The 13402-nt window shown below is 39.7% G+C and overlaps 7 protein-coding genes and 1 non-coding gene across 8 annotated transcripts; 5 read left to right on the top strand and 3 right to left on the bottom strand.

Moving 5' to 3' along the window:
• Positions 1 to 215: 215 nt before the first annotated feature.
• On the bottom strand, positions 216 to 2264 carry MPS3 (Mps3p; the record flags this gene model as incomplete). Its single annotated transcript, NM_001181453.3, has 1 exon — positions 216 to 2264. One exon carries the CDS (start codon positions 2262 to 2264, stop codon positions 216 to 218), a length of 2049 nt encoding a protein of 682 aa, NP_012515.4.
• A 486-nt stretch (positions 2265 to 2750) lies between these two features.
• Positions 2751 to 6224, top strand: BBC1 (Bbc1p; the record flags this gene model as incomplete). The annotated part of the gene is made up of 1 exon (NM_001181454.1): positions 2751 to 6224. One exon carries the CDS (start codon positions 2751 to 2753, stop codon positions 6222 to 6224), a length of 3474 nt encoding a protein of 1157 aa, NP_012514.2.
• Positions 6225 to 6762: 538 nt separating this feature from the next.
• On the top strand, positions 6763 to 7806 carry PET130 (Pet130p; the record flags this gene model as incomplete). Its single annotated transcript, NM_001181457.1, has 1 exon — positions 6763 to 7806. One exon carries the CDS (start codon positions 6763 to 6765, stop codon positions 7804 to 7806), a length of 1044 nt encoding a protein of 347 aa, NP_012511.1.
• Positions 7807 to 8364: 558 nt separating this feature from the next.
• Positions 8365 to 8435, top strand: YNCJ0017C. Its single transcript has one exon. It is a non-coding gene; the product is annotated as a tRNA-Gly (tRNA).
• Positions 8436 to 8568: 133 nt separating this feature from the next.
• On the top strand, positions 8569 to 9230 carry APS3 (Aps3p; the record flags this gene model as incomplete). Its single annotated transcript, NM_001181458.3, has 2 exons — positions 8569 to 8590; positions 8668 to 9230. 2 exons carry the CDS (start codon positions 8569 to 8571, stop codon positions 9228 to 9230), a joined length of 585 nt encoding a protein of 194 aa, NP_012510.3.
• Positions 9231 to 9649: 419 nt separating this feature from the next.
• Positions 9650 to 11194, bottom strand: RRN7 (Rrn7p; the record flags this gene model as incomplete). Its single annotated transcript, NM_001181459.1, has 1 exon — positions 9650 to 11194. The coding sequence occupies one exon, from the start codon at positions 11192 to 11194 to the stop codon at positions 9650 to 9652; it is 1545 nt and encodes a 514-aa protein (NP_012509.1).
• A 363-nt stretch (positions 11195 to 11557) lies between these two features.
• Positions 11558 to 12757, bottom strand: RNR2 (ribonucleotide-diphosphate reductase subunit RNR2; the record flags this gene model as incomplete). The annotated part of the gene is made up of 1 exon (NM_001181460.1): positions 11558 to 12757. One exon carries the CDS (start codon positions 12755 to 12757, stop codon positions 11558 to 11560), a length of 1200 nt encoding a protein of 399 aa, NP_012508.1.
• A 154-nt stretch (positions 12758 to 12911) lies between these two features.
• On the top strand, positions 12912 to 13328 carry YJL027C (uncharacterized protein; the record flags this gene model as incomplete). The annotated part of the gene is made up of 1 exon (NM_001181461.3): positions 12912 to 13328. One exon carries the CDS (start codon positions 12912 to 12914, stop codon positions 13326 to 13328), a length of 417 nt encoding a protein of 138 aa, NP_012507.3.
• Positions 13329 to 13402: the final 74 nt, after the last annotated feature.

Below are 13402 nucleotides of genomic sequence, written 5' to 3'. Positions count from 1 at the left end.
ATTTCCATGAGCTGTTAATCGCAGAGCGTGAGTCCACGCATGGGAGCAACATCTGAATGCCGTGTGGCTGTGTTCAAGGTTGGAATTCAGAATAACGCCAGTACCGAAAGAGAGTGGTGAGTAGCTGATTAACTCTATGATTTAAAGGGAGTGCCGTCAATCTGCGCGATTTTCTGGGGGCCAGGGGGTTAGAACGTTTAATTTTTTATTGTCGTTTATTGATCTAGCTCATCTTGGCCAAATGATGGGACGTTAGAAGCGGGATGAAACTTGGTACTAGTAGATGAAGACGCGTAAGGAGGCTTTGATAGGAGAACTTTCCTCTTGCCTTCGTCGGTGTTCTGAGTGACACCATATTCTGGGGTGTCACCCAGTAAAACAGGGAACTCGTTATTTTCAATTATTTGCAAATCCTGCGGTGTCACTCCGTTGATGATAAATTTCCTCAGAGATATGAACTTTTTGTTCCCGTAGTTCTCGTCCACTTGAAAGACAATTGAGCGTACGAGTGGTTTTAACTGAATGAACCATGGGGGCAGATACATTTGTTGGCGTATTCTAGAATCTGTCAACCTGTACTCAAATTTTGCGATCTTGATGTAATTTCGGTCTCTCTTGTGATGCTGCCCGAAACCGTATTGATTTGCCAATGTCTGCAATGCTTTGATCTCTTTAGTCTGTGACAGTTTTACATATAATGAGATCAGTCTTGGTGCTGAGTTCATTATATGTAGGTTATTAGTAAAACGGCCATGCATGTACGAAATTTTGGTTAGATACAAAGGAGTTTTAAACCTTATGGCCCATGAACACCCAGGTTCGTTCTCACATTGCCAGTAAGTTGAGGAGCTTTGTTTGGAGTCGGTCAGTAATTCTATCGGCTGTACCCCACTGCCCTGTCTCCAGGTTGGTGAAGTTAAATGGTTCAATAGTTTAGTACCTTGAACATAAGTAGCAAAATCTAAATCGTCCTCCCATTGGTGTTGATTGGAATTGTAAATTTGGTGAATTAATCTTTTCATTAATATGCTCGAATACTGCTGTGGCACGTTAGAATAATCCTGTTGAACCTGCTGCTGCTGCTGCTGCTGCTGTGTCTCTAACCTATTTGTGATCTCTTCCCAAATCTCCTGTTTGTTAGATTGCAACCTTCTGTTCATTTCTTGGATGAAATAATCCTTATCGATATATTGCAACTCATTCGAAAGAATTTCCTTTACATAGCGATTCAAATCATACTCCCAACGACTTTCAGCGCTTCCAGCAGTACCAATGCCTGGAGACTCAATAACGTCTGAAATCAAAGCACTCAAATAATTGTGCAATTCAGGGATTATTAAAAGCGACGAAGAATTATTAATTACAACGGGTATTTCTTGAGGGAGGTGTGTATCCAACTGTTTTACCAGTTGATCTTGCCATTGAGTAACATTCTCGACCGTAAATTTGTGATTTCGCCTCTGTAACTCACTCATGGAAGTTGAAATTGTCTCAACCTGTTTTGTCAGCGAGTTAATGTCATTTTCAAAATTAACCAAATTTGAGGGTAAAAGTCTTTTAATATTCTTTTCAAATTGAGAGACAATGATTTTTACTGTTTTATCCAATTCTGAACTGTGCTTTTCGTCCCGCTTACTCAACTCACTATATAAATGATTCACCTGTTTTTGTAGGTTGCTGAATGATTTGCCTGGAGAGGATGTAGCGCCGGATGAATGGCTTTCTAAATCATTATTTTTCACGGTTGTCATCAAAAAAGATCCAAAAAAATAAAAAACGAAGAAAAGGCCTCCATAGAAAATGTACGTCCGCCACTTCAACTTCTTAGCTTCACCTGAACTTTCCAAGTTCTCTTCAAAGTCAGAATTACTTTCCAAATCGTAGCTGTCGGAATCGCTGTCTTCTATAAAACTCTTGTCTGCCTCATCTGTATAGTCCTCGTCGCTATATCCGTCGGTCTCTTGTCCATTATCCTCAATGTACGGATCATCATCGTCGTCATCATTATGTTGGTCTAACGGAAAATCAAGATTTTTTTTGAACATTTCGTACGCGGAATCATTCTCTTTATCCATATCATAGTTGTCAGTTTCACCGCCATCGGTGTATATCCCTTTTTTGATGGCTCGTAGGCTAATCTCCTGTTCCCTATTCATTTTGTCCTTGAGGACATCTGCATACGCGGACTTTACAGCCTTATTGTAAGGCATTTGTTCATTAGCCGCTCCTGCCTCTTCCCGCCTATGCTCATTTGAGTTATTCATTTCCAGCACTTCCAGGATAAAAGTTACTACCAACTGAAAACAAGAGAAACCGCCGTGAAACTATGGAGCACTACAGTTAAAACACCACTAACTCCACTCTGTTGACTTTTATCTGTAACTCCTCATGACAACCTTGTTGATAATTATCTCAAGATGACGATATTTACATTGTCATTATATTCCATTTTCGCGTCTCATATGTTACCCGTATCAAAGAGTATAACCCTATCAATAAGTGATGTGTATCATTTATAAACCTCATATTTTAAGAATAAACCTATATAATATAGGAATATACCCTGAAAATAGTTAGAGGTCTACAATGCCCCTATTTTACCTCCAGAATTATAATCTCCTTAAGACTTCAACTAGAAGTGGTATTTACTAGCACACTGTGAAACAGTAGCGTCAAGTCGGTAGTAAACATCAATCGCGTCCCAACTGCAAGAGCTACTAGAAGTAAACACAGTCTTACCCAAACTAAGGATGAGTGAACCCGAAGTGCCCTTCAAGGTGGTGGCTCAGTTCCCATACAAGTCCGATTACGAGGACGATTTAAATTTTGAAAAAGATCAAGAGATTATTGTTACGTCTGTTGAAGACGCCGAATGGTACTTTGGTGAATACCAGGATTCAAATGGCGACGTTATTGAGGGTATCTTCCCGAAAAGTTTTGTTGCTGTTCAGGGATCTGAAGTTGGAAAGGAAGCCGAATCATCTCCGAATACCGGTTCCACTGAGCAACGTACAATCCAGCCGGAAGTAGAACAAAAGGACCTACCAGAGCCCATTTCCCCTGAAACGAAGAAAGAAACTCTGTCCGGGCCAGTGCCAGTTCCAGCCGCTACAGTGCCAGTTCCAGCCGCTACAGTGCCAGTTCCAGCCGCTACAGCAGTATCAGCACAGGTCCAGCATGATAGTAGTAGTGGTAATGGCGAAAGAAAAGTTCCCATGGATTCTCCAAAATTGAAGGCTCGCTTATCTATGTTTAATCAAGATATAACGGAGCAAGTTCCTTTACCAAAATCAACTCACTTGGATTTAGAAAACATACCTGTGAAAAAAACAATTGTGGCAGATGCTCCTAAATACTATGTCCCCCCTGGAATTCCAACAAATGATACGTCCAATCTTGAAAGGAAAAAGTCCCTAAAGGAAAACGAAAAAAAGATTGTTCCCGAACCAATTAATCGTGCACAGGTGGAAAGTGGAAGAATAGAAACTGAGAATGACCAATTAAAGAAGGATTTGCCCCAGATGAGCCTTAAAGAAAGAATTGCTCTTTTACAGGAGCAACAAAGATTACAGGCTGCAAGAGAAGAAGAACTCTTGAGAAAAAAGGCTAAGCTCGAACAAGAACATGAACGTAGTGCGGTTAACAAGAATGAGCCCTATACGGAAACTGAAGAAGCAGAAGAAAATGAAAAAACTGAACCGAAACCTGAATTTACGCCTGAAACTGAGCACAACGAGGAACCGCAAATGGAATTATTGGCACATAAAGAGATTACTAAAACCTCACGCGAAGCAGATGAAGGCACGAATGACATAGAGAAAGAACAATTTTTAGATGAGTACACAAAGGAAAATCAGAAAGTTGAGGAGTCACAAGCAGACGAGGCAAGAGGAGAAAATGTTGCTGAGGAAAGCGAAATAGGTTACGGCCATGAAGACAGAGAGGGAGATAATGATGAGGAAAAAGAAGAGGAAGATAGTGAAGAGAATCGTAGGGCCGCATTGAGAGAAAGAATGGCTAAACTATCTGGCGCTAGTAGATTCGGTGCTCCTGTTGGTTTTAACCCCTTCGGTATGGCTTCTGGAGTTGGAAATAAACCATCAGAAGAGCCGAAAAAGAAACAGCATAAGGAGAAGGAGGAGGAGGAACCTGAACAGCTCCAAGAACTACCTCGTGCCATACCTGTTATGCCATTTGTTGACCCAAGTTCTAACCCATTTTTTAGGAAATCAAATCTAAGTGAGAAGAATCAACCCACTGAAACAAAGACGCTAGATCCTCATGCAACCACAGAGCATGAACAGAAGCAAGAACATGGTACACACGCCTATCACAATTTAGCTGCTGTTGATAATGCACATCCCGAATACTCTGACCATGATTCTGATGAAGATACTGACGACCACGAGTTTGAGGATGCAAACGATGGGTTGAGAAAGCATTCGATGGTGGAGCAAGCTTTTCAGATAGGTAATAATGAGTCAGAGAATGTTAATTCCGGAGAAAAAATTTACCCTCAAGAACCACCAATCTCCCACCGTACTGCAGAAGTATCACATGATATTGAAAATTCATCACAAAACACAACTGGAAATGTTTTGCCTGTCTCTTCCCCACAAACAAGAGTTGCTCGCAACGGGTCGATAAATTCTTTGACTAAATCCATTTCAGGGGAAAATCGGCGGAAATCCATAAACGAGTATCATGATACAGTTTCCACTAATTCATCTGCATTAACAGAAACCGCTCAAGATATTTCGATGGCAGCTCCAGCAGCTCCAGTTCTAAGTAAGGTGTCACATCCTGAGGACAAGGTGCCACCTCACCCAGTGCCTTCTGCACCCTCTGCACCTCCAGTACCCTCTGCACCTTCAGTACCCTCTGCACCTCCAGTACCTCCAGCACCTCCAGCACTCTCTGCACCTTCAGTACCCCCAGTACCCCCAGTACCTCCAGTATCTTCAGCACCTCCAGCACTCTCAGCACCTTCAATACCTCCAGTACCTCCAACACCTCCAGCACCTCCAGCACCTCCAGCGCCTCTTGCGCTGCCTAAACACAATGAAGTAGAAGAACATGTCAAGTCATCTGCTCCCCTTCCACCTGTATCCGAGGAATATCATCCTATGCCAAATACTGCTCCGCCACTTCCACGTGCACCACCAGTACCACCGGCTACTTTTGAATTTGACTCTGAACCAACAGCCACTCATTCACATACAGCTCCTTCTCCTCCACCACATCAAAATGTCACGGCCTCTACACCTTCAATGATGAGTACGCAACAACGTGTGCCAACCTCAGTACTATCTGGGGCAGAAAAAGAATCACGAACCCTACCGCCCCATGTGCCTTCATTGACGAATCGTCCTGTGGATTCATTCCATGAGTCAGATACTACACCGAAGGTGGCCTCTATAAGAAGGTCAACGACGCATGATGTAGGCGAGATTTCCAACAACGTCAAGATAGAGTTTAATGCACAAGAAAGATGGTGGATTAATAAAAGCGCACCTCCTGCTATAAGCAATCTGAAGTTGAACTTTTTGATGGAGATCGATGATCATTTCATTTCCAAAAGATTACATCAAAAATGGGTGGTAAGGGATTTTTACTTCTTGTTTGAAAACTATTCGCAACTAAGATTCTCCTTGACCTTTAATAGTACAAGCCCAGAGAAAACGGTAACGACTCTTCAAGAACGCTTTCCATCGCCAGTCGAAACACAATCAGCACGTATTCTTGATGAATACGCTCAAAGGTTTAATGCGAAAGTTGTAGAGAAATCTCATTCATTGATAAATTCACATATTGGGGCTAAGAATTTCGTGTCACAAATTGTATCCGAATTCAAAGACGAAGTTATACAACCCATAGGAGCAAGAACGTTTGGCGCAACTATATTGAGTTATAAACCTGAAGAAGGAATCGAACAGTTGATGAAGAGCTTACAGAAGATTAAACCAGGTGACATTCTTGTAATTAGAAAGGCCAAATTTGAAGCTCATAAAAAGATCGGAAAAAACGAAATTATCAACGTTGGAATGGACTCCGCCGCTCCGTATTCGAGTGTTGTTACTGATTATGATTTTACAAAGAATAAGTTTAGAGTTATCGAAAATCACGAGGGAAAGATTATTCAAAACAGCTACAAGCTAAGCCATATGAAAAGTGGGAAGTTAAAGGTTTTCAGAATTGTTGCGAGAGGATACGTAGGTTGGTAATTTACCCAATGCTTCCAAGGGGAAATTGTGAATGCTTTCGATTTCATCATTTTCCTTTCGCATTTTCTTATCGTTATAGTTTAAGTGTATATTTTCATAACTCTTCTACAGAAGAAACTATACAAAGATTAAACAACCGTTTTTGTATCAGGTCTTATTTGAGCGGCTCAAAACGAAAGGTAGGATTCACTTATCTTACCGCCGTCAATAGTATCCCAAGTTGTACCTTTTCGTATATACCTACAATTCTGGCTTCAGACGCAGTAATTTTTGAGCAATCGTAACAAACGGTTTGCCCCTAGAGTTTGAATTTTTCTTCATCACTCCATGATAGTGCTCTCATATATTATCTTACGGAAATTAATCCAATATAGGTGCCCAAAGGTTGAAATTAATACGAACTTTGACCTGGCCTTAATTATCGATTCTAATACTATCTGAGTTTAAAGAACTTGCGGGGAAGAAATACGGAAAACATAGAAAGGCGATGGCAGATGAAGAAAGAAAAGATTAAGAAGGTTAATAGAAAAACCAAATCATGAAGATATTCTCCACACTCTTATCGCAAAAACCTAAAGGCAAACTGGTAATTCGACCATCAACCACTATACATAGTAGTGATCCCTTTTCAAAATTTATAGTGACGAAGAATACCGAGCCTCTTTCTCTTGGTGACCTTCGAAAAAGCGATTCAGGAAATTCAGCTGTGTGCTTAAATGCTGAAAATACTATATTAAGTACGCTAACTGATTTACAAAAAGAAGAAGAAAGAAACTGGGATCCAGTGAAATTTGTTGCTGGTAAACTTCGAGGTGTAATTTCACCCATCCAAGCCTATGTGACGATTGGAAAAAAATTTTCCCCTAACTCATTGGTATACACTAGTAGATTCTTTCAACTTCATTACTTCCCTGAAGACCATTTTATGTCTTGTTTTAGAAAAAGTAAACCAGCAATAACGGTAAAATCCAATAAGAAGTTTTATTTAAATGGGAAGGTTTTCAACAAGGACAAAGAATATTTCAATGAAACTAGGATATCAAAAGCTAATGAAGTCGAACTAAGCAAAATTCAAACAGCGATGACACGGCTTACAAATAGACATAGAAACAGTATTCCCTCTGAATTTGCGTACTTGAGACGAGATTTAAAATTAAAGGTGAAAACAACGTTTATCAAGGAGTGGTGTAAACTAAATGGTGATAAGGCCATTCGAGAGTACGTTAATCTTAACAGATCTCCAAATATTAATCCTGCTAGCATGAAGGGCAAGCCAAAGAAAAGTTTTTTAGATAACCTTGGTAGAAGTACTGTGGGAACCGCAAAGGACGGCTATTATTTATACATTGTTAGCATATTTCCTGATAAAGATATGTTAGGAGAATTTAATGACGAGGTCAATAGAAGCGTTCAAAAGGTTGCCAATTTGGATTGGGATGGGTTCTTGACCCCAAAAAAAGGCACGAAAGGCAAAAATTGGGTAGAATCGTTCAATGACAGTATAAACGTTCAAACAATTAACAAGATACTCGAGATCAACAAGTTTCCATTTGAATTAAGAAGAGAACAAACAGAAGGCTGAGAAATGGGCCAACCATGCATCTCTCTTGCTGTCCACTATGTATCTACATATACGTTTTAAATATTTATCATCGAATGTGCAAATACAAGAACGTCACTTTCGAGTCTAAGTGGTTGTCACTCATGTTTCGTGATAAAAGAAATATTTACAACCCGGGATTTTGAACCGTTGCATGGTCATACTCGAGGAGTATTAGAATCAAGCCATTATGATCTGCTATATATCTTAATGGTAAGATCACAATATAAATGGATAGCAATAACTTTTGAGTATGAGGAGTTCCACTTTCATAAATGTTATAGATATGGAAAGCTTACGCTGATGTAAGTAATGAGTAATCACAAAACGAGGTAAGAAAGGCCAAGCGAAAATAAAGTCATATATTTTAGGCAAAAAAAAAAAGTCTCAAGTAATTCTCTATAAGGCAATAAAAAAATAGTTCTCATTCAGTCTTTTTTCTTTCTTTTTGAATACGATGGCTCGATTAAGGTTCTTCATTTCAAAAAATATCTTGCTTATTAATATTGAGTATGAATGAAAGATTCATATCAAAAGTAAGCGCAAGTGGTTTAGTGGTAAAATCCAACGTTGCCATCGTTGGGCCCCCGGTTCGATTCCGGGCTTGCGCATTTCTTTTTTATATTTCTTCTCTTACGTTGTAGGAGTATATTTTTTTTAAATAGTCCACTGGAACAATATCATTTCTGTTGTAACTATACCAGATCTGGGTTACAGAGGCCAGAACACATATAACGTTACACAATGATTCATGCAGTTCTAATATGTATGTAAGATTTCTCAAGGGTCTTTTCTTCTGCCAAAATTATACATTACTAACATAATTCATCATTTTTGGTATAGTCAATAAGAAATGCCAACCAAGATTAGTGAAATTCTACACGCCGGTCGACCTTCCAAAGCAAAAACTGCTATTAGAGCAAGTATATGAATTGATTTCTCAAAGGAATAGCGATTTTCAAAGTTCTTTTTTAGTCACGCCACCATCGCTTCTGTTAAGCAATGAAAATAATAATGATGAGGTAAACAATGAAGATATTCAAATCATCTATAAAAACTACGCTACACTATATTTCACTTTCATCGTGGATGATCAAGAATCAGAACTGGCCATATTAGATCTGATCCAAACTTTTGTGGAATCATTGGACCGTTGTTTTACTGAAGTCAATGAACTTGATTTGATTTTTAACTGGCAAACTTTGGAAAGTGTATTAGAAGAAATCGTGCAGGGGGGCATGGTCATTGAAACAAATGTGAACAGAATAGTTGCTTCTGTTGACGAACTCAACAAAGCTGCCGAGTCCACAGATAGTAAAATTGGAAGACTAACGTCCACTGGATTTGGAAGCGCACTACAAGCGTTTGCTCAAGGCGGATTTGCACAATGGGCAACGGGGCAATAAACAAACAAATTAATCGGATGATGGTTATTTTCGTTCGTCAAGATCTGCACGTAAAACCGGCTTGAAGAAAATTAGCTGAGCCGGGCATTTCCCAGCTTTTTTAATATATAATACAAAATTAGGCACCCTCCCTTTAAAATTCTGTTTAAAACTAGATCTGGTCATAAAACATAGATAATATTGTACGTACAATATGGTCACACCGTTAGGAAAAGTAAGATCTCGCTGTGTCTAGAGAATGAGTTTTCTTTCTTTTTGACAGGAAAAAAATAAGTTCTGATAATGTAAAAGTTATAGAAACAATGTAAAATAGGATACATTTCTATATTAATATGTACCTATAATATATGCAGATTGGTATATGTAATTCAAGGAGTATGCATAGAAATAGCAATCCAGCGAGAATAATTTAAAAGGAGTCAATTCATCCTATGCAGACAGGCATTTTTGATCCTTGAAATGCAGTCTTTCAGTTGCTCTTTAGAAATGGCAAAATCCACTAAAAGCTGTGATGCTATATGGGTTAGAAGTCTACCGATAGCCTCCTTTCTGGCCGGTGGATTAGCCTCTTGATAATTGAGAGAATCACGTATTTTGTTGCTTTCAAAAAAGGGGGTTTGTTTAGCGTATCTTTCTTGCAGATCTTCAATAAAAGTTAACTGATGCGTTGAGTCATTAAATTCGCCATCATGATTGGCCTCTCGATCCAAGGGGAAAATCTTGTACAGTTTCCTTCTAGCAATTTTTTGATCAATTGTCATCTCCATCGAACCATTCTCATTATGCAAAGATTTTGTTTGTGTGGGCAAAAATTGCTTTTCCATCCACTTCAAAAACTCTAGGGTCTCCTCCTCAGACCACTGGAAATAATCACTAGAAGTCGGTTTGTCTGGGTAAACCACTTTAACGATATTTCTGCCGATAGATTCACTTGTGGTTGTGCGCTGAGTCAATGATTCCGTGAGGGAAAGGATCCATTTTAGTGGGTATTGTCGGTCTCTATCAAAAGAAAGCATCCAATTTATTGTGAGCATAAAATAAGAGAGGACCCTGAGTTCGGCATGATTACTTACTCGCCCTGTGTGACGTTCGTCCGTTCTTTCCCACAGTGTCAGGTTCCGAATGTCTGTTTCTTCAAATTCGATAACTTGTTTGGTATAAAAATAAAATTCTGGAGGAAGAGCGCATTGCATCACTAGTTTCAGTAATAAGCCCTGACACGAAATTTCAGAGTTGAAGAATTCTTTGAAGTGGATCATACCACACGTCAATGCGATTTTGTTGTACAGTTGCCCATTAAAAGGTGAAATTGAGCCCTCTAGTATGGAAACATAATAATTTGGCAGCTGGATCCTCCACGATTTCGGTAGTATTTCACTTGCCTGGAAATACGGCATTTTGGCGGTGCATATCCATTTGATGTAGTCACAGGTATAAACTGGTAGGGACAAATGAGTGGATGCAAGGTAGAGGATCGAAATTGTCGAAGTCATATGTAATTGAAGTTTTAGTTCTTCTTGCGGTTGGTCGTTAATCGTCTTTAATATCTTGAGCCAAATTATCTTGGCGACATGTTCGAACTCTTTCGGAAACCGCATTTCAGTTATGAGCCAGCGGATTTGCCTTTTCAAGATGAACTGGAAGGATTTGAGAAATAGTAATTTGGCCTCATGACCGATAAGTTTTTTAAATTTTTTATGAGATTGCCTTTGCTGTTGTTGCAGCAGTTGCGAGTTGGTAAGTTGACTAGATTGAAAACTACCAGTGGCATTGGTGGTAAGATTCAGACGTCTTGTGATAACACCTGCACCGAGGCCGTTGAGATCATCTTCATCGTCGTTAAATTCCACGTCACCTTCCATAACGTGACCATATTGGCAGGTTCTTCTCCCATCAATGATACGCCAAAGCCGTGAGGGGCAGTTGTCTGTACCGCAGATGGGACCTCTTATGAAAGTAGACATCCTTAAGTGATGTAGGGGTATGTCCGAGTAGTTCGTTCAACTATTTTTAAAGACACATCGTTCCAGGTTTATATTCATATACATATGTATGTATTGTATAGGTTTTTTTATTTTTTATTTTTTATTTTTTTTTTTTTTTTTTTCAATTTTTTTAAGCTTTTCTTACTTTTCCGATGCCCTTTCCACTTTAATCAATATACGTATGAAATTCAGCCGAAGTTTCCGTTTGATAATATATTAGATTCAATATAAAAAAAAGTTTATATGATTCAGTGTATATATATATATATAAATAAGAGGTGCGAAAGCCCACATAAAGAGATTGAAGAGACTGCGTAAAAAGAAATATATAGAGAGATACTCTTAAAAGTCTTCGTTGAAGGTGAAAGCACCGGCTTCTTGCTTAGTCGACTTGGACATAACACCAGCCTTTTGGTAGTCAGAAACTCTCTTTTCGAAGAAGTTGGTCTTACCGGCCAAGGAGATGTTTTCCATGAAATCGAAGGGGTTTTCGACCTTGTAGTATTTCTTGTTACCGAAAGCAACCAACAGTCTGTCGGCGACGAACTCAACGTATTGGTTCATTAAGTCAGCGTTCATACCTAGCAAAGCAACTGGTAAGGCGTCCAAGAAGTATCTTTGTTCAATTTCCACAGCCTCGGTGACAATTTTTTCAACAATGGCTGGGTCTGGTTTGTTCTTCAAATGGGCGAACAACAAGCATGCAAAGTCGGTGTGCAAACCTTCGTCTCTACAGATCAATTCGTTGGAAAAGGTTAAACCGGGCATCATACCTCTCTTTTTCAACCAGAAAATGGAGGCAAAGGAACCGGAGAAAAAGACACCTTCAATGGAGGCAAAGGCAACTAGTCTTTCACCAAACAAGGCGTCAGCGTCTTGAATCCATCTTAAAGCCCATTCGGCCTTCTCACCGATTTCTGGGATGGTGTGAATGGCATTGAACAAGAATTCACTTTCTTTAGGGTCCTTGATGTAAGTATCGATCAACAAGGAGTAAGTTTCAGAGTGAATATTTTCAATCATGATTTGGAAACCGTAGAAACTCTTTGCCTCTGGAATTTGGACTTCGGTGGAGAAGTTTTCAACCAAGTTTTCATTAACAATACCGTCAGAAGCGGCGAAAAAGGCAAGAACTCTGGAAATGAAAAATCTCTCGTTTTCGTTCATTCTGTTGTTCCAGTCATGGATATCCTTAGACAAATCAATTTCTTCAGCGGTCCAGAAAGAAGCTTCGGCACGCTTGTAGGCTTGCCAGATTTCATGGTACTTGATAGGGAAAAGAACAGTTCTCTCCTTGTCTTCATTCAACAAAGGTTCCTCCTTTTCCATTTCCTTAAGTTTGTGACGGTGAACTTGATGAGATTTCAAGTAAGCCTTGTGATTTTCAGCGTCCTTGCTCAATTTCTCCTTAAGCATGTCTGACTTTACTCTGTTTTCCTCTCTCAATGTCTCCAATTCCTTGTTAAGGTTGGACTTGGAATCTTTGATTTCCAAGTCGGACAATGCATCGGCAGCAGCTTTGGAAGGGGTCTCTTTAGGCATGGTAATTGGACAAATAAATACGTGTATTAAGTTTGGATTCTTTGGTAGATAGCCAATCGAGGGAACAATTAAAAAAAAGAAAGAAATAAAAGACAAGAAGAAGAGCGAAAAAGGGGAAAGTGATGAGGAAAAGAACAATAGATAGATCCAGAAGATGATGGTAACGCGCAAACACTACCGCTATATATACCTACAAAACTCTCATTCTCTCATTTCCTGCTTCGTTCATTTCGAGTTTCCAAGGGTATGGTACGGTGCTATCTGCCCGTGCTTCCCCTCCTTTGCTTTGCTAAGAAAAATTTTCTTTTGTCAGCAGCAACAACACGCTACGCTCTGCGCTGTGCTACGAAGTGGTCTCTGTGGCAACGGGGACATTGTACCCATGCCCGCTCGCAGGGAGGTCTGGGTGTGGGGCGTGTGCGACCTCGTTGCCATGGCGATCGCGCGTGGGTGTGGTCTTTCCCCAAACGGTTGCCCGTTGCTCCGGATTTCGCATAGTTGTCGCGTAAACAAAAAACACGAGAGAGGGCGGACGGCGCTGAATAGTGGAAGATCGCGCGATGTCAAGTAAATAAGCTTGTATTTGTATTTGTATGTGTTTATGTGTTTGTGTGGTTGAGAATTTTATTTTCCTCCTAGTTTTTT

This window comes from Saccharomyces cerevisiae, chromosome X, assembly GCF_000146045.2.
Source record: "Saccharomyces cerevisiae S288C chromosome X, complete sequence".
Taxonomy (NCBI): domain Eukaryota; kingdom Fungi; phylum Ascomycota; class Saccharomycetes; order Saccharomycetales; family Saccharomycetaceae; genus Saccharomyces; species Saccharomyces cerevisiae.
This window is presented reverse-complemented; position numbering and strand designations above follow the sequence as displayed.